The sequence below is a fragment of the Crocodylus siamensis genome, chromosome 1 (genome assembly GCF_052110815.1).
Source record: "Crocodylus siamensis isolate JL-2025a chromosome 1, ASM5211081v1, whole genome shotgun sequence".
NCBI lineage: Eukaryota > Metazoa > Chordata > Crocodylia > Crocodylidae > Crocodylus > Crocodylus siamensis.
Window position 1 is genome coordinate 253,872,123 of NC_143395.1, and position 23,569 is coordinate 253,895,691.

The 23,569-nt window shown below is 42.9% G+C and overlaps 1 protein-coding gene across 4 annotated transcripts in view; it reads left to right on the forward strand.

Annotated features, from left to right (window-relative positions):
* The window catches only part of DOP1B (DOP1 leucine zipper like protein B), a 91,377-nt gene that overhangs the window by 26,455 nt on the left and 41,353 nt on the right, over positions 1 to 23,569 (forward strand). For 2 of the 4 annotated variants that reach the window (XM_090060439.1, XM_090060456.1), the window contains exons 6-15: positions 1,208 to 1,303; positions 1,907 to 2,030; positions 4,639 to 4,739; positions 5,195 to 5,309; positions 8,476 to 8,596; positions 11,016 to 11,135; positions 13,824 to 13,929; positions 14,875 to 15,066; positions 16,009 to 16,708; positions 22,674 to 22,945. In XM_090060439.1, coding sequence (XP_089916565.1) covers positions 1,208 to 1,303; positions 1,907 to 2,030; positions 4,639 to 4,739; positions 5,195 to 5,309; positions 8,476 to 8,596; positions 11,016 to 11,135; positions 13,824 to 13,929; positions 14,875 to 15,066; positions 16,009 to 16,708; positions 22,674 to 22,945 — 1,947 coding nt within the window. The remainder of the gene's footprint in view (positions 1 to 1,207; positions 1,304 to 1,906; positions 2,031 to 4,638; positions 4,740 to 5,194; positions 5,310 to 8,475; positions 8,597 to 11,015; positions 11,136 to 13,823; positions 13,930 to 14,874; positions 15,067 to 16,008; positions 16,709 to 22,673; positions 22,946 to 23,569) is intronic. The other 2 variants (XM_090060447.1, XM_090060465.1) reach the window with 1 other exon arrangement.

The window sequence follows — 23,569 nt, forward strand, 5'->3', positions numbered from 1 at the left end:
GTGCTTAGGTAAGGGAGGTGAGACTCTTCATATTTCTCAGCTCCAAAAACGGAAGACATTAAAATGAAAAATAGAAAATAGGTAGGAAAGAGGTGAACAAGTGAGAACTGTCCAAGAGTGACATGTCCTTTGTAATTTGTAATAACCCAACAACCCAAGCTTCTGAAGTTACAACAGACTGCTGTTTCTTTTGAAATCACAAGTACGTAATACAGTCTTAAGAAACTGACTTGGCCTAAACCAGAAAAGATGAGAAATTAAAAATAAAGCCAGTGTGCCCTCCTTTATTTTGTTGCCTTTTGTGTTTAAGGATAGAATGTCAAAATTGTTCGCTGGACGTCAGATATTATAATTCAGATTTTTAATACAGCAAAAGCTGTGTTAACCAGTACTTCATTAGCCAGAAAACTCTATTAACTGGCATCCGAGGGACATGGCAAAAGTGAAACCAGAAGTACCACTTCCGGGGTACTTCCTGTTTCGCCACCATGAGCTGAGGTTTTTTTCGTCACTCTTTTGGCCTATGACCCAGAGCAAAACAGCCTGTGTGAGGCAAAGCAGCCTGTCCAGGGCCCCCCTCCCTCTTTCCCCAACACACTGAAGCCAGGAAGTGCACCAGACAGTGCACATTTGATTAACCAGAATATTTGATTCATCCAGGGGATGCCGGATAACAGAGCTTTTACTGTACATACAAAGGTGTTCTTTTGCAGTACTTGGAGCCTTGTCAGTATTTAAAACAGCACCACAAAACCCTGCCTCGGCAAACCTGAGAAAAAGCTCCCCTCCATTTTGTGTCTTTTGCCTAAATGGAGACAAATTGCATCCCTCTCCCTCTCTCCTTTTCCCTCTCCTTCTCCCTCTGTTACTAGAATAATAGAATGACAGACCAATACCTGCATCTTCTGAATCTTTCTGATGTCTAACACTGTCACTGCTTATACTTACATTCCAGAGTTCAGCAAACCCAAGTATGCTGTCACATATATATGAAAAATTGTTAGAAACTGTTCAGGGTAGGGTCTCTTCCTGTTAGAAGGACAGTCATTTTAAACATTCATATTTTCATGCTTTTCAAATAAGGTACTGATTTGTTTCTGTTTAACAGCTATCAAATATTTGAAGTATTTTAACAAGCCTTGTAACTTAGGTAATAAGAAAAACGTTAAGTAAAATAACATTGTCCCTTTTTTTCTTCATACTACAGGTAAAAGCACTGTGTGTGGCAGTATTGGATTCAAATGTTCTTGTACAAAGAAACACGTTAGAAGTGGTTCTCTTCTTTTTCCCATTTTATACTTTGGTAAGAGAATCCTTTGAATGCTAAGATGACTGCATTTTATTGGGAGAAGCTCTTTATAAAAAAAAAACTACGCTATCTAGACATTTCTCTAAAACTGTGCCAGGTTTTTTTCACCCTGTAGGGACAATCAAAATCTATCTGAGTTTTGCCATTGACTTCAGCAGAATTCACAGCTAATTTTCCTTCTACAAAGAGCCCAAACATTAGCGACGGGACATTGTTTTTAATTGGACACTTGGGTTCTGCTACAACATGAAGCATTCAGGCCTGGGTAACTAAAAGTTTTCCTACATAGAAGTTAGGTATTCAGGGTTGTCTGGACTAAATTAAAATATTTACAAAGAGCCTATGAAAACATGTATTTAGTGCATGAATCAGTAGATTCACCATCTAATCTGTCTCCTGACAGATTCTAAGTTACAAATCCCATAATGGTAATGGGTTGTTCTTATTTTCCTTTATTACACTAGCACTCTTAGCATAGCTTTCCAGTTTGTGTCTGAAAATTTTTTTTATAACCTTTAGAAATTAGCAAGTGTGCTCTCTTTCAGAGAGATCATACAGCTACATTTGCCCTTTTTAATTTTTTCTTCTTTTGTGTAGGACTGCAATGAAAGTGCTGTTCCACTGCTCAGGTCTGACATAGTTCATATCCTCTCAGCAGCCACTCATACACTCTTGAGAAGAGACATGTCCCTAAATAGAAGATTATACGCATGGTTATTAGGTACAGTGACTTTTGGTTTATACCACTAATTTTATTTTTCCATGTTTAAAAAAAAGACAGACATACTTTCCAGAAATCATAAAATCGTGACAAAATAGAAAATCCTACTTCATTTTGCTCATCAGTGACAGCATTTTTGCATTTGAATGCTCCATCATGCAAGTATTACTTTTTCTGTTAATAAACTATAGTTAATTCTGTCATCTTAAATTGTAACGTGTCTGGTAAATTTCTCATAGACCAACTTGGAATTAATTCTCAGTTTTGTTTCCTAACTAATTCAAGGGATAATTTTACCCAGATAAGATACACCCCTCTTCTTGCACCAGAAATGTACGTTCTTTTTGGCCTTTAAAACTTGACTTGCATTCCATAAAACTTGAGTATTTGCAGTGATGCTCTATTGATGTATTTTTCAGACTGGGTCATATGAGCCATGCTCAGATGTTTTGCGAGTTGGCTTCAGGTTGAGCATGAGAACAAAATCGTTATAGCTAAGCCAGTTAAAATTGCAGAAGTGATATTCAGTAGGGGTGTGCAAAGTGGGCCGTATTCAATTCGGATTTGGCCTGATTTGGGGGACAGTGATTCAGTTAATTGGTCCAGATCATTGTCCCAACTCGATTCAGCCAAAGCATTACATCTTCAGATTTGGATGACTCGGAGATTCAGCAATTCGGTCACAGACACAGCTTTAAATGTTTTTTCTACATACCTCGATGTACCAGGTGGCTCGTGAACCAGATGGTGGGGTGAATGGAGCGTCCCATAGGAGCACAAGGCCCTCCCCCCCGCCCCTGTGTGCATGGCAGTGGACCCCCCTCCCACACCTCACTCGACAATCAGCCATGGGGAGACCTCGGGTGCCCCCCCCAAACGCAGGAGCCACCAGTCGCGGGGCGGGGGTGTCCCCCACACACTCCGTGGTAGACCCGGAAGCGGACTGGAAATGCTTCTGGTCCTCTTCCAGGTCTGCCTCTGAGCATGCTGGCCCTCCCCCTCCCCCCCCCATGGGACGGTCCTTCTGCCCCAGCATCTCAGCATTCATGAGCCGCCTGGTACTTTGAAGTATGTAGAAAAAACATTTAAACCTGTGTCTATGACTGAATCGTCAAATCTGTCTGAATCAATTCAGAGGGCTCCAGTTCGATTCAGAGATTCGGCTGCCGAATCCCTGCCAAATCGAATCAACGGAGACCCCAGACCCCAAGCTGTGCACAGCCCTAATATTCAGGTTACACAACATAAGATAGCCTGTTGAACAAGCTATATTGATAGTTACTATCTTAGTGGATATCTCCATTTGGAAGACTACTTAGTTTTAGGGTTGCTGGTTATCTATTGGTATTGCAGTGCCATGTCCTGCAGATAATTCAGAGCAGTCCCAAAACTATCAGGAGCTTGAAGAGTCATAGTAATTCTAATATTATAAAAGCCTAAATCTGTCTGTCCGTAACACTTTATTTGTGCTCTGACAAAGTCAATCAGAGCGTGAAGAAATGTTCTGACAGAAGGCAGCCCCCTGCCGTGATGGTAGGGACACAGGGGACGGAGCAGTGGGGAGTAGGCCTGGGTCCAATGCTGAGGGGGTTGGGAGTGGGCCCAAGTGGGGGAAAAGCCAGCCCACCATGCCGGGAGGGGAGGTGGGGAGCAGCAGGCCCAGCCCAGTGCAGCCATGGGAGCAGCTGGGAGCGGGAAGGAGTGGTCCTCCTCCCCTTGTTCATCCTGAGTCCGCTTCTTCTGTCCCTGAGCAGGCCTGACTTGGTGGGGAGTGGGCACGCTGTGGCATCGGTGGTGACGGTGGGGCCACAGAAGGACTGGACCTGGGCCTGGACCTAGGCCTGACACTGGGGCTGCAGGGAGCAAGCCTGAGCCAGGGGAAAAGCCAGGCCACCGCGGCACTGGGGGGCGGGGGGGTGGCCAGTGGGCCCAGCCTAGCTCTGCCCAACACTGCAGCTGTGGGGGGAGGGGAGGAGCAAGCCACGTCCTCCTGTTGGGCCCGGACCCACTCCTCCCCCACTTCTGTTTCCCCGCATCAGCCCCAAGCCTGCTCCTCCTGACCCCACACTGCTGCCAGGTTGCCCCAGGCCCACTGCTCCCCCCTCCCCCCCCTCCCTGCCACGGTGGCCTGGCTTCTCCCCACCCTTGGGTCTGGTCCTCCCCCTGCGGCAGGGAGGGGAGTGGGCTGAGACCCCAAGCAACAGGAGGGAAGGAGGAGTGGGCCTGGATGTGGGGGGGCCCAGAATATTTAGTGTAGTGGGAGGGTGGTCAAGAAAAACAGTAACTTCAAAGACTTCTCCTCATTCACCCAATCCAAAACATACTTCAGGTAGGCTTTGAAGGGGCTTGTTCCTTACCACCATGCAGGTTGGTCACGCTGATAAATCAGGGAAAGATTTGGTTAACTTGGCCTTGGCTTTCACACAAATGCACATTTTTATACAGTCACTTGGCCTGGATTGAATTATAGACTATATTTAGAACAAAACACGAGTTAATAATGATGAATTAATAAAATTTGTTTGCAGTACTCCTGTAAATTTTGTATGAATGCAGCCCGTAAATCGTGTCATTTTCTGTGCTCATGTTGGGTTTATTTAACTTTTAGGTTCTGATATTAAGGGAGGTACTTTTGCTCCAGATTCCACAGCTTCTGAAGATCATGCCATCTATTTCTTTGGGAAATACTCCAAAGATCTTTTAGTTGAGGTTGGTTTTAATCTACATACAATTATTATAATCCATGCTAAACTTCAGAACAAACTGTTTCTCTAATTGTTCAAACTGTTTATTATGTCTTTTGAGACCTCTACGCTTGAAACATAGCGGAGAAGAGGAGATCATTATTTTGTCTCTTCTGTCTGAATGTCACTATGCTATATTTCTTCTATTGGGGAAAACTGGTGGTCTGTCAAAGATGTTAATATCTGAGTTATTTAAAAATCTTCTTTGTACACAACCGTTATGATTTCTGAATGCATATTAACTTAAATTGAATTTCTTTTGATTATCCAACCCACTTCAGTCTGTGTCCATCTTGAAAAATCAAGGTCTGACTGTATTCGGCACCTAATATAAGAAACAAGCAGCGAGGAAGACCTAAACCTATAAACATGATGGTACCTCTCCTAGATGTAATGTTTTGATATTTTTCTTTTTAATAGAGTTTGACTGAAATACTGCATCAGAAGTTTTCAGAGTCTGACTCAGAAGAACGGTATCAAGCATATCTCAAACCTTTCCGGATTCTGCTCAGTCTCCTTGATAAACCTGAAATAGGTAACAGCTGTCACTACTGACATGCATTGTGTGGGACTTATGCTGCAATGAGGGCTTGACCTGTCATGGACTTTCTCTTCCCTGTCTGTATGGGACAGCCACTTGTCTTCCTCAGATTACAGCCCTGAAGCCCTGTATGGGGAAGCAGCCATCTGCTCCAGCCTCTGTATTTTGCTTGATCTGCAACCCAAAAATATTTCAGTTCTGTTTATGGTTAGATCTTTTCCTTGGCCTTTGTCTACTTCAGTCCACAGCCCCTTTAACAGGCTGTATACCTCCTCTAGAGGTTGGCAAACTATTATGCTTACTGTTTCCTGTTCAGCATTCTGGTCATCACTGCAGGGTTGGGAGGGGCCAGGGCAAGCTTGACCCAGGTTGGGTAACTGGCTGGCCACTACCCCAGTGAGGGTTGTAGGAGAGGCCCAAAAGACGGTACATCTGTCACCCAAGGTGTGCACTAGATAAAGCCTATGGCCTAAGGGGGCCACTCTAAGATGGAGCAGGGCAGTATAAGTTGTCGATGCGTGAAAGAGATGAGCGTTAGAGACCATATTCAGAGGAGGGTGGTATGAGTGTGTGTATGAATGAGGCCTGACAGTGAGAGAGGCCTGGCTTGGTCTGGCTGTAGACTGGCATCATAGTGTCACCTGGATGCTATCTGTAAGGCTTTGGCTGCAGTGTAGGGGAGGATTGAAGCTGCAGAGAGCACCCTCTGGCATCAGGGCAAGAATGGGCAGCCTCTTGCCTAATTAGAACCAATTATGAAACAACAAAGTCTGGCAGGCGAGTGAGGCAGGCAGTTAGTCCAGGAACAGGTGGGTGGGCCAGAGGTGGATAGGCCCTGAGAAGGCCCCCTGTTACAGTCACCAAGGATCTTAGCTTTCCATTTACCATGGAAGACTCCAGAATCCATGCTTTTCTGTGGCCTACCAAAAGCGTACTGGCATCCTGCAGCAAGCAGCACCATTTCTGCTTTTTCTTATTTTTGCCATGATTTTTGCCTCTCAGCTAATCATCTGCCAGGCCGGAAGGGGTCTGGAGGCAGGGCTGTAAATTCATATATTAAGTAAATATTTCAGTGACAGTTTCTGGTAAAATCCTCATATTTCCTTCATTGGGAAATGCTTTTCTACTGGGAGAAATGGGAGACTTCTCTGTTTGCTTCTCTAAATTCATTTTCCCTGCTTTCTTTACAAATCCTTCAGTACATCCTTATGAAAAACCAGGATGTAAGTGCCTGTTATTTATCAAGTGAAAAGACTTGTTATGCAGATTTTCAAAGCACTTAGTGTTTGTCTCTAAAGGAGTGGGTATAACACTTCCTCAGCTGCTTGATTAGACAAAATAAGACACCTATTCAACAATGACAGTTTATTTTGAAACAGGCTGTAAAAGAGTGTTTGTTTTTTTCTTAAGAGAAACGCCTCTTTTGTTAATTAAACGCTGTAAATCAGGAGTTGTCAACCCCCAAACCGGGGGCCAGATTTGACCTGCAGAGCCATGTCTTCCAGCCAGCTGGGCTCTCCACAGTTGGAAAATTTTGCAGCCGAGGAGCAGTGGCAGCTAATTGCCACTCGCCTCCTGCTAAATTTCCAGACCTGTGGGGAAACTCCGTGGGATGGATAACACGGCCCTGCACACTACCGTGTGTGGTATGGGGCTCCATCCAGCCCTCAAACCAGCCCTACACCACTCATCCAGACCTCTGGACCAAAAGTTTGAGCACCATTATTTAAAACGATAACGCAGGTGCAAGTACAGTCTCTTGTAACTGTTAATTTATTTTTGCAAATTAAAAAGCTACTGATGGGAGAAATTGTTATACAAGGCCATTGGAGTAATCAAATGTTTTAATATCTTCACTTAGAAAAGAGTTGCTGGCTGTATTATGGCAGCAACCTTAAAGATATAACTTTTATTTTGGTAAGAACCAGTGTTCATCTGAACAACAGAATAAAGATTATTCTTATTTCATGGTAGTATCCAAAAAGTACACCATACAAACTCTTGAGCCTTAAGGTAATGTGAATCAGAGGTCATTTTAACTTCAAAACACATATACTATGAATTAAATAATTAATGAAGCACACAGCATATGACCTCTTGAGGCTCTTGGCTTGATCTTAGATCTTGGTCTTACCACTGAGAACAAGAGCTGAGCACATGGAAGTGGAGCGAAGTGATTTTTTAAAAATAGTTATTAGCCCAAATTCAATTTCTGTTGATTAATTTAATGAATAACCTCTGCTTGAAAAAACAGAGGCAATTTTGGAAAATTGGAGATGGTTAATTTTAACTTTTTTCATTTCAAAATCTCTTGTATATTTTTAATCAAAAAGGGTTAAAAACTCCAAAATGAAAACATTTCTGTTTTTAACAAAAATTGTTTTATCCTAAATAAATCATTCTTTTTTTAAGGGTTTCTTAGTCACAAACCAAAAAATTAACTTACAGTTGAAACCAAGTTAAAGAAGAGCTGAACTGGGTTAGGCCTGATCTTCAGCAGTACTGTTATCTCCCTTACAATATGTATAATCCTTTTTGTTTTTTCCTTGCTTAGACTTTTTCTCTGTTCATAAAAGTGATCCTAATACAGTCAGGCACATGAGTTTCCTGTTCCTTAGCTATCAGTTTTTCCAGTGTACATACATGTCAGATGTCACTGTCACATTTGCACTGAGAACTCATCTAAATGTTTTCTTACTAAATGTGGGTGGGCTATTGTGGTTTGTCAGCGAACTTATCCTGTTGCACAGGCAGGCTAGGCTGTATGTTCACATTGTCATTGATATGCTTTTATATAAATAGCTGAAGTGACAAAAACAATCCAGGCATTCATAAAAAAGTATACTGCAGTCTTCTGAAGCGATACATGTAATAAATAGTCGGCCCAGCTGTGACCTACAGAAATCTCCCATTTTAATTTACTACAGTGGATAAAGCAAAATTTTAATCTTGTATGTAGATTTGTCATTTTAGCATGGGAACCCAGATAGTAGTTTATAACATCATAGAAAATATCCTCATTCCGGTATTTTACATGAGTAACAACAGTGCTGTTTTTCACTCACCTTCAGAAGTTCAGTAGTGGACTAAAAGCTTGTAACTGTTTAGTACAGGAACTATTTTGGAGTAATCACTGGATTTATTTTGCCTTTGATTGCAGGGCCACCGGTTGTTGGGGATTTGTTCCTTGAAGTGATTAGAGCCTTTTATTCCTATTGCAAGGATGCATTGGGTTCTGACCTTAAACTTAGCTACAGTCAAAGTGGGAACATACTTACAAGGTATGCTTTAACTTGTACCTGTTAATAGTTGAAACTACTAAGAATAAAGCTTAGCTACTCATGTAATCTGTTCAGTAATCTTCAGGGATCCTGCTTTACTCTGTTTAAAAATTACTAATTGTCTGATGAAAAAAAAATTGCGAAGTCTGATTTGAAAAACCCAAAATCCACATTTTCCCGCAATTAAAATGAAACTCTAATATATACATATACACTAGCCAATATCCCATCATGGCAGCACTCTCCCACACTTGGAGCACTCTGAGTGGCTTTTTCCGTCAGCCAATCAGAGCCTAAATAAAGCATTAGGAACAGACAGACAGACAGACTTAGGCTTTTATAATATTAAAATATGCCTATCAGTTGAACACAATGTTTTATTGATACATTTACAATCTTAAAGCAATCTGGAAGTCTACCAGTGCCTCAATCATTATAATAAAATAAATTATAAATACCTATACATTTTGGCACTTGACTTGGGGTTTTATATCATGGAAAATTGGAGCTCTCCTTGCCCCTTTTACTCACCAGGACACGGGTCCAGCTGCACCTGTCTCCCCCACACCTTCCTCCCACACCCCTCCCAACAGCTTTATGGTGCTGAGCAGCCCTGATATCTCGGTGTCCTGCCTGTGCCATTGCCCCTCACTCTCCACCCATAGCCCCCCAGGCCTGCCAGAGGAGGCCGCCGAGTGCAAGGGCTACAGGGCCAGGGACCCGGGTCCACTGCCCCCTCCCACAGGAGGCAGCAGCTGTTGTGCCGGAGCAGAGTGCAGAGCCTGGCTCCCCCTCCCCTGTGGATAGCACCACTGGAGCGGAGCCTGTAGGTAGGGGCAGATGCAGGCTGTCTACCTTGGGTTCAGGGCTCCCTGCCCTGCTGCCCCACGCCCCAGGGGCCTCCCAGTGGTCCACACCACCATTCCAAGGTGCCCCCTGCCCATCCAGCAGCAGCGGGGACAGTGGCACGGACTTGTTCACCCCGCTGCTGCTGAGGCACCTTACCATAACGGCACAGGGCTCTCAGTGGCAGCACCAAGCCTCCCCACCCTGCCCTACCATGCTGGGTCCTGCCCACTGGGCTGCAGGTGCCCCCAGAGGTGGCCAGCAGTGTGGGAAGCCCCAAGCCTGCAGCAGTGAGCCCTCATCAGCCCCCACCCCACACATAAATCTGGGGGGCATATGCCCTCCATGCCCAACCTGCCCCCCCCCCGACAGTGTGCACAGCAGTGGGGAGCCAGCCCCCATGCTATCACCTTAGACAAGCCACTTGCAGCTCCATCCAGCTCCCCACCTGGGTTCTGTAGCCATGTATTTCTGCCCTGACTCCAGTCCCCAAGCCTCACTATGGCTGGACAGCACCCCCAAACCCCGCCCTGCCCAACTCCCTTCCTCACTACTGGGGCTTCAGTCCCCACCTCCTTCCCCTGCCGCTGCCCACAACTTACCTGCAGGGAACTGTGAGAGTTGCTCTCCATGTTGCCTGGCTGCCATATGCACATGATGCCCGCTACCCGATTGCTTTCTTCTTGTTCCCCCCAGTCCCTTGCAGGCTGGAACTCTGCCAGCCTTCATGGGGAAACCCACCATTTTCTGCATTTTTCTCCTTAGAATAAGAAAATGTGTTTTTCATCTTAAAATGAGAAAATCCACATTTTACTACATTTTTCCATGGTGAACAAAAAACCCAAATCCCTGGTAATCTTAGTTGCATTTGTTTGCTGAAGCATACATTCTACTAAATTGTATTTTTGAAGAAAGGAAGAAAGATTGATTATGATTGCTCTGTTTTGAATATCCTACTTTGACTTCTCCTTCAGGATCACTGAATTCTTCTCTGCTAACCAAGTGTATTTTATATCATTGCCTTGATTCCTGGGTAATAATAGCAGATTTATTACTTGCATGTCCATTGACAGAACTCTGAAGTTTATAGATCTCCAAATCAGATGAAATATTTTTGCCTTGAAAATAAAGCTAATTTTTAAAATTTTTGACCTTCATAATCTTTCAAGCCAAGTTTTAAGTGATAGAGGCTGCCAACAGACATGAAAAAAACCAAAACCAACAGCACTTTACTGGAAGAGGCAGCACATTAGTTCAACCCGGCTCTACAGCATCTGTATAGACCATGTGCTTCAGCAGGTCTTTTTAGCATTTTTATCTAATAGTTGATAAAAGTGAGAAAAAGGCCCCACTGAAGCTCCCCATCTACCCAGACATTGGGCAAGTCAGGTCAAACCAATACAATACCACTTCTGGGCATGCACTGGGCTTGGTGTAGGGGCATGCTGAATTTAAAGTAAAGTGCCGTTTTGGGGTTTTTTTAATGTCTGTTAGCAGCCAGATTGATTAATCCAAAATTGCATATGTGCATTTAGTTTTCACTGATTTTGTTTACTTTTTCTGTGTCTTACAGTTCAATCAAAGAGAATAAAAATGCCTCAGAAATTGTTAAAACAGTCAACTTGTTGATCACATCCTTAAGTACAGATTTTCTATGGGATTACATGACCAGATGTTTTGAAGACTGCTTCAGGTAGTAACGTTTTTTGTTTTGTTATTTTTTTTAAACAAACACCTTAAGCATTATGACATCAGGGTAAAAAAGCCTTAATAACTTTAGTCACAGATTTTAGATATGTGTGCCATAACCAACACTAGGGGAAGAGATGCACAGTTAGATCCCAAGCTAACAAAATAAAGCAGTTTGTTAAATCTGAAGCAATTTTACCCATCTAAAATTTAAATCAATTATTTTGGCTTCCAGTACAACTACTTACATTTTTTTCTAGAAAACAACTCAGAAATAAGAAGCATGAAATTTATATTTTTATTGAAGGAGTAAGAGCAATATCACGGTCTTATACTAAGTCCCAGCAGACGTTACAGTTAAGATGCAATTAACTTGTTAATTGCTCAATAAATAGTAACTTGGCCACACATTCAGGCAATTAATGCCATGACAAAATGAGAAACCAACCACAAAAATATTATATGTTTTGTGTAATATTTTTGTGGCTGGTTTTCATTTCGCATTGACTTGAACATATGGTAGCTTAGTCTTGCCTTTCAGCAGGATGTCAGCTGAATGGGAGGACTTGGTTGATAGTTCTCCTGTGTCAGAAGTGTCGCGCCCCATAACGCTGGTGCACCCTTGACCTGCGAGCCTGGGTTGGCACGACCGGCTTGGCGCGAGGAGGGGGATTTATGACCGGGCTGGTGGGTGATAACGGTGAGCAGGAGTCAGTATGATTTAAACACAGCGTGATGGTTTCACAAAAGATTTATTTTACTTACGCTTCTGATGGCTTGCAGCATAGGCAGAGGAGCTGATTGATTTAGTTACAGCATGCAGATATCATGTTACCCAGCATTTACAGGGTGGGTAAGACAGTTGCTTCCGAGCGATTCATATAAGCCGTTGCAGTCTGCAGATTACTAAGAGCTCTTGATAAGAAAGATAACGTCAAAGATAGAGAGATAAACGGACCGGTAAGACAAGATACGCCAGAAAGATAACGTAGGCGGAGAGATGCACGATTTGTTCTTCTTGAGTGTATATACAGTTCTCTGCTCTCTTTTCTCTGCTTTGGGCGGAAGTTCTTTCAAAGTTTTATTAGGCACAGGTGACCAATTACTATACGCCAATTATAAATAATTAATGAGTTGGCACTTGTGCTTTCTTTGTTTGCTCAGGTTTCATAAAAAAGGGGGGTTATTTTTACTCGGGTGGTACTGGTTCTGTTTGGTCACAGGATGGCGTGCATAGTATATTTAATTTTACAACTTAATTAAAGTAGTTTCATTTTTATCTAGTCACTATGGGTACTGATATCTCTTGTGCTGAACTGTCAAGGCCAGTTTCTCTCTCTAGTGTGGGAACTCGAGTGATTTGAAATGAGGCACAGACAGGGGTGTGTATATGCAACACTGTTAATACAGAGGCATAAATTACAACCACAGAGTTTGTTGTGTTAGCCTCTGACCTTTTGTCATTTGACCTTTTGCCATCGGCATCTGAAATCAAAGACTTTGATCTTTGACAAGAAGATTGACAGCTATGTGATGAAACCCTGCATGGGGCTTCATACTGTTGTTTTCCTGGTGCTGAGAGGAGGGGAGATCATCAGCTGGGCCAGGGTGCCAGGTAACCAGGAGCTGTGAGGCTCCCTGTGCCCCAGCACAGTGCTTGCCTTGCCCTGTAGCTGTCATGGAGGCTGAGAAGTGAGGCCTAGCTCCCAGGGAGCTGCAGAGCAAGGCACTTGGCACATCCCAGGCATGGGGCCATTGGTATCAGAGAGAGATTCCCTGATCCTAGGGTCCCCATGCACCAGGACCTTTAAAACATCCCTGGCACATGGGGTCAGGGAACTTCTCCCAGATCCCAGGGTCACGGTATGCTGGGACCTTAAAAAAACATGTGTACAACTGGACTGCATGCAGGTTTTCTGATATTCCAGTGCAGTCCCAGGGCTGAGACCAACAGTGAGCTGATGATTGGTCCCAGCCCTTGGAACCACACTAGAGCATTGAACCAGCTTCAGTGTGGTTCTAGGGCTAAAACTGGCTATCGCCTGATTGCTGGTCCAGCCCTTTGAACTGCACCAGTTCACACGGGGCTGCAGGCATCTCACTTTCATATTGCTGGTATAGAGGGAGCTCTGAATCTAATATCTAAGTATTCAAACTATATTTTACTTATTGCTTGAAATGAGGTAGTAGTTATCAGTATGATGTATTGCCACTCTGCTATGCTCCTGAATTTCTTAACTTCATCTTCAGAAGGTGAAACCCCAAGGGGGTCTTTTTTTCCCCTTTTTTCTGTACCTGCAGACTAATAATGGAGGATTTTGTCAGGTGAGAGAAGTTAGTCTACCTTGTAATATTTCTTAATACATACTATAAACATTAAGAAAGAGAAGAAGATGGTGTATATAATGAATTGGATACTGCAATGTTATGTTTGACTGCCACAATCAAAGGATTCTAAGATGCATGGAACTTCATGCAATAAAAATAAATAAGCTTTAAAAAAGACTTCACCTAAAACTTCTAAGTTAATTGTAGCAGGGGAAGGAAGCAAATCTCTTCCCTTGTTGGTTTGTATAGTTCACACTGATGTCAATACAAAGAAGGTTAGGTTTTTATCATTTAAATAAATTCTGGAAAAATGTAAGAATATCATATCTGTTTTGAAAGGACACATTTTTTCTTTCAATGCCAGAAATAAATCCATGCAGATGAAATACCCTACTGAGAATGTTAGCTGTCCTCCTACGATTTCAGAACTCTGCACACTACTGGTGTTCCTTCTTGATGTGATTCCTTTGGTAAGGCAAGATTGACGTAAAAGTTAATCATTCAAAGATTTAAGTCCCTTTTCCTTTCTCTTTCATCAGATAAGTTTTCAGTTGGCTACATTTTTTATGGGAAAACTATTTTAACTGAAAACGTATGAACAAACACAGTCCTTTTAGCCAAATCCTCTTTTCCCTTACTTGTGTGAAGAGTTTTGTTCAAGGCCACTTAATACCATGTGAGCAAGGGATAGAAGTTGCTTCTAGAATTTTTGAGTGCATAAGGCAGATGTGGCATGAGAGGGGTTCTTTTGCCAGGAGCATTTTATATAACATATTCTCTGCCTAGGTATGTTTTGAACATATATGGAATATCTGTTAGAAGGTGTCTGACATGCAATTCAGTCTCCAAATCCAAAAGCTCCCAAATAGATATATTGAATGATATTAGGTGAGGAATAAAAGGAAGAATCTTAAGTTTATAATGATAACTGAATACTTTTGAACAAAAGTAACTTATTAAGATGGAGATTGGCAGAATGTTTTGTTATCTGTTCTCAGAAAGGTCTGCATGTACGTAACATGCACTATGTTGTTTTCTGGTTGAGCAAGTAGAGCAAAATTTTTTCTATTTACAGAATTATCATATTTTTAAGGAGGGAAGAATACTTTATTGTTAGGTTCTGCTGCTTGGGGTGATAAGTTACAATGGCCTTTTTACAACGTTATCAGTAGTTGAAATCCATGAAATTCTAAGATGTTGTTCCACATTTGATATGAAGAATGAAAGAAGAAAAAAAGTAGCTCTGTTTAAAAAAAATCTGTGCGCCTTAACTGCCAGTGTGCTTGCTTTCAGTTGGCCACATCTTTAGTTATTAAAAACCAGACTTCGTATTATGCAGCTAGAAAATAGTAACATCCATCTGTCTGCTAAGCTTGTCATCAGTTATCTATGTCTAATAATGCCTGTTCTTTCAGGAGCTTTACTCTGAAGTGCAGACTCAGTATCTACCACAGATGCTCAGTTATGTGGTGCAGTCTCTTCTAGAGAACATGGACACCCTGAGTTTGCCAGAACTCACTCATGCCTTAAAGACCTGTTTTAAAGTACTTAGCAAAGTACAGATGCCCCCATCATACTTGGACATGGAGACTGGAAGTGGAAACACGGTAGGTATAGCTGCAAGGCCTGTGGCATGTTTACATATAAATGGCAGATCACAAATTGTTAAAAGGGTTAACATGATTAAAGTAATATCTGCTACTATTTTTCCCATTCAAACTCCACCTTAACTGCACCAATAGATGCATTGTTGTATCTTCTGTACCACAGCTCTTTCCAAAGGCTCCAAACATTTTGTGTCGTGATCTAGGTCTTTTATAGGTCATCTCCCCCAACCTTACTTGATTTGTTTATGCCAGCATAGGTTTGTTTAAAACTGGCATTTATTAGTAGTTCCTTCCTTACTCCATCTTGTCCATTGGAGATACGGATTTCTATAGTTGCTACTTGATTCACTGGCAAGACATTCAGCAGCGTGTTACTGCTAAGCGTTCAGGTCATCAGTTCACACCTATTCTTTGTTTGTGGTCAAGGACTGCCTTGTGGTTATAAGATATGACAGCTGATGCAATATATTGTTAAACAACTGCAAAAGAACTTAGGCAAGGATTAGGAATGTACAACATGAGCAAACCACACCATTTACAAATGACAAGCAGGAGTACAAGGAAATGTACATCATTAGAAGCTATAACACTTAAAGAATAAGTGCTCAGTTAGACATTGGTAGACTGGTGCAGTAGAGACCCTTCTTTCCACTCTTGATTACACATTAAATTATTTTGAGGCTGCTGTTACACCATATGAGATCACAAAGATGCTGAACATAACCAGAGGTGTAAGGTGTATAGATTAAAATTAGTTTAATCTGGTTTTAGATGCGATAGGACTATTTATCTATAGCCGTGTTCCACTGCCTCAGAAATATTTGATCTCTAGCACCTGGTAGAGGAGGGGAAGGAGATCTTCCATTTCTTCTCCCTTCTACCTGTCTCAGCTCAACGTAACTCCCAAAAACATAGTTAATAAAATGTATACTTCCATTTCAGAGCCCGGTAAAGAAAGAAGGTGGTAGCATAACTTTAGAAACTAAGCCCGCACTACAGGATGATGATGATGATACTCCTTTCCCTCCACTCAAATCAGAAGACAGTGGCATAGGTCTAAGTGCCTCCTCCCCAGAGCTCTCTCAGCACTTAGGAATGCCAGGTGTGGCTGTTGAGAGAGATGACGTCTGGAAAAAGGGGGGAAGCATTCAGAAAACTTTGAACTGTATCCAAGAGCTGGTTGCTAAGTTTGCTAGTAAATATATTTTTGGAATGCATTTACAAGTGCCTGGCAATGGAAGCATTTCAACAGTGACCCAGACTGGTGAAGAAGGCAAAGAAAATAAGGCTGGAGTTTCTGAAAGTTCCAGCAAGAAGAAGAATTCATGGGAAGCCAAGCAAATTACTGTGCCACAGTTTAAACAAATGCTTTCAGACTTGTTCACAGTTCGAGGGTCACCATTTAAACAGAAAAATCTGGAGCCACTTTCCCTGTCAGACTATGACCTTGGTAGTAAGAAAGTAAAAGAGGAAGAAGAATGGGACATTGAGCAGGTAATGCTTGACTTGGGAGACATTAAAGAAGAGTGCAGAGAAGCTTTTGCTGCTGCTTGTCACCTTTTACTGGACTGCACCACATTTCCAGTCTATCTTTCTGAGGACGAAACTGAACAATTGTATTTCTCTCTCTTTCAAGTTCCTGGTAAGAATAGACTTTTGTTTGGCTAGCTTGTCATATAGTGAAAATTACAAATTAAGCGAATTATGTACTAGAAATTCACCAAGCATGTACATGCATTATTACTTGCCAGTGTTTGCAAATGAAATACATTTTTGTTGGCTTGAAGGCAAATTGCATTCATAATTATTGGAGAAGGTTGGCGCTGTGGGTTTTTTACGGTTCTTAAATCCATTTTGTTCTCTCTCTCTCTCTCTCTCTCTCTTTTTAACAGTTTGTTACAAGTATCATGGCAAAGAAAAATTGTGAGTGGCTTTTAGTATTCCCTTGTCTTAAGTAAGACAATTCTCCCTTATTCCTCTCTACCCTCAGGGTTATGAAGAAAACAAGGGACAGTGTAGTCTGTCAGTCAAGACCAGGACAGTCTGTATAATTAGGGCTCAATCCTGTTCCCATTGGGCATTTTGGACTTTAGTTTTCATGCGAGTAAGTGTTGTTTCTCAGAGAGAAAGTATAGAGGTAGGACTAGGAAAAGGGACACCTGGATTCCCTTTCTGAATTCATTACAGGTTTCTGATGTCACTGTCAATAAAGTGATGATAATGAACTGCATGGGTAAATTGCTGGTGTTTAACATTGAAGGTTTTTATGTGATTGCAGTGTCTTTTATGTGCTCATCTCCATGCTACTTCATACTCTCTATCTTTGTTGTTCAACTTAGCTTTCAGAATGTCACATTGGTGTCAGTACAAGTTACTGTGGGTGTTTTTCTTAGACCTAATCCAGAAAAATTAAGGAAATTTAGAAACAGAGAATTTTTGGTAAGGAAGGGTTACACAGGTACCTGTGGAAAATTAAAATTATGCACAGAAACATAAATAATGTCCATTTTCTTTTCTTTTTAAAACAAACAAACCCCCCTCCCCCCCCAAAAAAAGCCCACCAACTTTTCTGCATATTTTTAGTTTCCAACAGGTTTTAACTTTTACTTAGTGAGAACACCTTATCTTGCAGTAGAAGATGATACTCCAGTAAATTATATTGGTTAGAATAATTTTGGAATTATTTTTTATTTTATTATAGTTACTATTTTTCCAGGCAAATCATTCATGTCTAAAATAGACTTTGTTTGAGTGTCTGTGGGAGTACCATTCTGTAAGTATAAATGTGGGCTGGACTCATCTTTCAAGGTCCCTTCCAGCCCTAATGTCTATGAAATCTATGAAAGTGTGCCTATCTCTTTAAAGGGCTGTTCAGAGAGGCTGAGAATAGACAGCTCTAGGTGGTATGCTGAGGTTTGTGATGTGTCCCTGTCCCCTGTTATTTTCCCCTGTGTTCCCTGCTCTTTTGGGCTGAAAAATAATTTTTGGATAACATTAAATTTCTGCTAGGATGATCAGTCTTATGCATATATGTGTGCTTTTTAAAGGAAAAAAAATAGTGAGAGCCAAGCTAATGCTACATTTTAACATGTAAGCTAAGTACAGACAGTCAAAAAGTCCAAGGCTGAATTGATTCAGTCTTTGCAGGTGTGACAGGAGTCCTACTCTTGGAGCCTCTCTGGAAGTGTGGCTCTGCCCCTTCCTGCAATAGGCCAACCACCTGCTTACTCACCTGCCACGTCTTGATCTTATTTTTTTGATTAATAGATGATTGTAATCAGCGGGAGGCTGCCCATTTCTACGCACCCCGATGACAGGGGGGCGCTGCCTGTGGCTCCTTTTCCTCCCCTGCACCGCAGCCCAAGCCTCACAGATGGTGCTGGTGTGATCTGACTTGGGTTCTGTTATGTCTCAGCCTTCCTTTTGCTCTCGGGGCTCCTCGCTGCCCCTCCTCACTCTCTCTCGGGGCTAGGCCAATGCACCCTGCAAAATACTGCACCTTCTCAAGCACCAGGAACCCCCATGCTACCGGGGAGTCCGTATGAGGCCTCCTCCAACCCCTAATAGCCTCACCCGGTCCTCTGGTAAAATAATGAACATAAAATACAAAGCCCCTGGGCTACAACATAAAAGCTAGACCATCCTGGTCAGAAGAAAACAATAGTACCTCCCTAGCAGAGGCAGCAAGCCTAGGGAATGTTCCCGCCATCCGGGTTTACCTCTTTGTGCTGGCCGAGTTCCTCCTCCCTCAGCCACCAGAGGGAAACTGCCCTCCTGGCCTCCTGCCTGGGCTTAAGAAGGGCCAAGCTCCCTGCCTTCCTGTCTCTGTTTACCCTGGTTGCCCTAGCAACCAGCACCTGCGCAGTCTTAGTGACTGGCAGCTGAGCTTCCCTCTTTCCGCCACCAGGGGTCTCCCCGAGCCATTTCTGCCCTCAGCCGCAGGGCACCTACAAGCTCTGCGACAGCAGGTTAGTCTCAGAGATTGAACCAATGAGCAAATGAACAGACATTCATTTTTGATTCAGGAAATACAGCCACATGCCTGCAGTAACTCAAGCCAGAAACTGGTGCGGGGGAGGGGGATGCTAGAACATAGCTCTCTGGCACATAGCCAGCATGGGCCGTGTGTTCGCTTCCTCTTCCTGCTGTCCCCAAGGTCTCTAGAATTTGCAGTCCAGACTCACAATAGAAGGATTCTGCAGTTGCCCATTAATTTCTCTTCCTGCTTCCAGGTGCCTCTGGGATTTGTAGTCCACAGTTGCAGCCAGCACTAAGCAGGGCAGGGCAACTCTGTACTCAGGGAAAGGGAAGTTTAACCACCTTTTATGGCCCCAGACCCCAGCAGAGGTTTACCAGGGAGGGAGGCAGTGAGCCAGCCCTCACTGCTCCAGCTAGGGAGCAGAGGGGTGAGGCCAGCCATGCTCTCTGGAGCAAACAGCACAGTCCAGCCCAGCCCAGAGCTGCAAAATGCTGGGGTGCTGGGGGACTCTGATTTAACTTGAGCTGGGAAGGGGTCTGAGACACAGTGATGTACTGTGGGGCTCCGGTGCCCAGGAACCAATGCTTGCATTTGCGGCCCCCCCCCCACATCCTTCTTGTAGCAATACTTGGTCTCCCACCCTGGCCCTGTCTGGTTACCTGTTTTGGCCAGGAAAGACATGTAAGTCCCGGCACATTGGATGCAGCGGGAGGGATGGTGGCCAGAATTTCCATCTCACAGGGTGGGCAGGTGGGTTACACAACAAACGCAGCTACCACCACCAGCTCTGCGGGGCCTCCTGCGGCCATAGGCTTTGCAGATAGAATGGGTTAGCCCTGGTCATGTTGCATGATAAGAACTCTGAAAGGTTCGGCCAACACCCCCCCAGGCTGGTGCTTGGGGGCCATGGCTCCCTCCTGCCCTTATGAGTTTCTGATCACGTAAACTGGTTTATATGTAACTTCTTTCCCTAGTTGTAAGAATTAATTTTATGACATAGGGGAGAAAATGCATACCATCAATAGTATATAAGTAAGATAATGTTATAGAAGGGCTAGTCATTTTTTAAAAATTGGGTTAAACAATTATGAACTGATTCAGATTTAAATAAATTAGAAACTATGAAACTATAATTAATTGAAAAAAAAAGTGGATCTGTAATGAAGGTATTGATTTAGAAAAAAACAAACTGTTAAATTTAGGGAGCTAATTAGTAAAGTCAGCTTGATTTTTACATAGATTTGAACACTGAGGAAATGCCTAGCTTCTTCAAGTCAAAGGTGCTACAAATTATCAGGAATCTGAATCTTAAACAAGAGGAAAAAACTTGTAGAGTGGGGCTGCAGGCCTAAGAGAGAAATAGTAATGTTAAGAGATATATTAAGAATGAACAGAGACTGCAAAGAATGCAACTTGGTTTTTACAAAAGTAGATTGTGACTGATTTACCTGATAAAATAACTGATTTCCTGGTCAAAGCGGTTGAACTCATTTGTCTGGATTTCAGTAAAACATTTGCTACATGGCAAAATTTATTAGATAAAATTTAAAGCTGAAAAGTTTGGCAATTGTAAGTTATTTAAGAAACTAACTTAATGGGGAAATCCAGCAAGCGGTTTTGAAGAGGGAATTATCTCAAGCAGGTCCAAGGAGGTGATCCTCCCCCTCTGTATGACACTGGTCAGGCTGCAGCTGGAGTACTGCATCCAGTTCTGGGCGCTGCACTTCAGGAGGGATGTAGACGACATGGAGAGGGTCCAGAGGAGGGCCACTCATATGATCAGGGGCCAACAGGGCAGGCCCTACAAGGAGAGGCTATGGGACCTGAACCTGTTCAGTCTCCAGAAGAGAAGGCTGAGGGGGGATCTAGGGGCCTGTTATAAACTAGTCAGGGGGGATCAGCAGGCATTGGGGGAGTCACTGTTTCCCTGAGCACTGCCAGGAGTGACAAGAAATAACAGTCACAAGCTGGCAGAGGGTAGATTCAGATTAGACATCAGGACAGGAGGCACTACTTCACTGTCAGGGTGGCTAGGATGTAGAACCAACTTCCAAGAGAAGTGGTGCTGGCTCCTACTCTGTGGGTCTTTAAGGGGGGCTAGATGAACACTGTGCTGGGATCGTTTGACCCCAGTACTCTTTCCTGCCATGGCAGGGGGTTGGACTTGATGATCTCCTCAGGTCCCTTCCAACCCTACCAACTATGAAGGAGGGTTACTGGTAGAGTTTCTCAAGAATCTGTCTTGGGACGGATCTTGTTTCATACTTTAATTAATAACCACAACAAGCAGTAAATTGTGCTAATGAAATTTGTTGATAATGAAGGAAGACATCAGGATATTGTACAGAAAGTAGTGGATGACCTTTAGGACTGGAATAATAGAAATGGGATGAAAGTAAATAATATGAGATGCACTTGGGAGCTGATGACAAAACATGCTCTGAGCTGGAACTCTTCCATTGGAAATGGCTTGAGGCAGAGAAGAACAGGGGTCTGTTAGTTGATGTCAGGGTGATTGTGAGCCACCAATACAATATAGCCACATGAAAATCAATTGCAGTTTTAGGATGTATCAAGAATTCTGTTCCTGGTAGCCATTTGAAGGTATTAATGTCATTGCACGAAGGGAAACCACATCTGGAATGTTATTTACCCTTCTGGTCATTTTCTTTCAAGAATGAGTGATTGAAACTAGAACAGATACTGAGAAAGGATGTTACATTAATTTAGGGCAGGGGTGGGCAAAATGCAGCCCAGGGGGCGGATGCGGCCCACCAGGCCAATCTATCTGACCCGCGCGGCCCCTAAAAAATTTAGAAAATTAATATTAATCTGTCCTGAACTGCCTGTCATGCAGCCCTCGATGGCTTGCCAAAACTCAGTAAGTGGCCTTCTGCCCAAAATAATTGCCTGCCCCTGATTTAGGGGAAGGATCATAGAAGTGGAAAGGAGAGAGCCCATCTTGTCTTGAGAGAAGAGACTTGACATTTTTTTTAAGCCTAGTACAAAGAAGGCGGAGAAGACTTAGGATTTGATTTATATAAATACATCGGGGTGGTAAACATCTGGGAGGGAAAATAACCATTAGGCTAAAGGACAATATTGATACAAAAACAAATGGATTTAGATCAACCATTAATACAGTTAAGCTGGAAATCAAAGGAAGGTTCTTGTCCATTAGCAAAAGTGGCTTTTTGGAATGGTCTTGCAATGAGAGTAGTAGAGGGCAAAATAAAAATGTTAACTGCTTTTAAGATGGAGCATACTTAGTTTTATGAAAGGAACTGTATTGCATGCTGCCTCTGTCCCTTCTGACCCTGTGATGCTTGTACATGTTTGATCACATAATCGAGTGGTGCTTGATGCTTTGGCTGCACGGGCCAGGTTGGTTTGCAGGCCGGATCAGCCCCACTCGCCAGGATTGGGGCTTTGGGGCCCCAAACCACCTCAGCCCAGCCCCACACACCAGGATCATACCCATGGGGAGGCCCATGGGCTGGATGACTCAGCATCAGGGGCTGGGGCTGGCCCATGGGCCAGGGGTTGAGCACCCCGATATAATCAAATATTTAAATAAGAGCCTTTTTCCTCTCTCTCTCTCTCTCTCTCTCTCTCTCTCTCTTCTGAGGAGGTGGCGATGCCAGCTTCCCACTATGGCTTAAATCCCTAATGACGATATGCTGCTGTGTGAAAGACTGCTATGTGCAGAACGTGTCCATCTCTACACTACTAGAAGTGATCAACCATTCACAATCACTGGCACTTGTAATTGAAGACAGAATGAAGCGGTATAAAATCTCTGGCCACAACCCCTTCTTTGGGAGATTGCAGATGGTTACGGTTCCTCCCATTGCTCCCGGGGTTTTAAAGCTAATCTCGGAGAAAACAGACTTCTATCAGGTACCAGTTTTTTACTGTACAGATATGCTTTAGTTAGAAAGTGTAACACACAATTCCAGAAATATTTTTGTATGACTCAAGCGTCTATATATGGGCACAGTGTTGAAGGCAGCGCACCTTCCTAACAACTTGATGCCCTGACATAGCTGCCTTTATACCATGATAATAAGACAGCAAGGGATTCAGTTGGCTGGTGTCTGCTGCCATCCCCCACTCCTCCGCAGAGAGGAGATAAAAATGTTAATTGACTGTTCTTCTTTCCTCTCCCATTCTCTTTTCTTTTGTCCCAGTTGTCTTCAATGCTTAGTAGCTCTGATAGACTGTTACATTTTATTGCTTTTGCATTTTAAGCCTTTACATTACAAAAGAAATCTTTGCATCACAAAAATACATGGAAGGATGAAGGATAAGATATTCTAGCTACCTCCTGTTCCTTATTTACATTTTTATTGCTTGAATCCCACAGTCAGAAGATAAGATAGAAATGTAATCAGAACTCTGTGGTAGACGTGATATCTTTTAATAGACCAACTAGATTTTTGCAAAAAAAAGTCTTTAATTGCAAGCTTTCAGGCACAAGCACCCTTCTTCAGGCATAGGAGAAAAGATTGTAAAAGTTCTCCT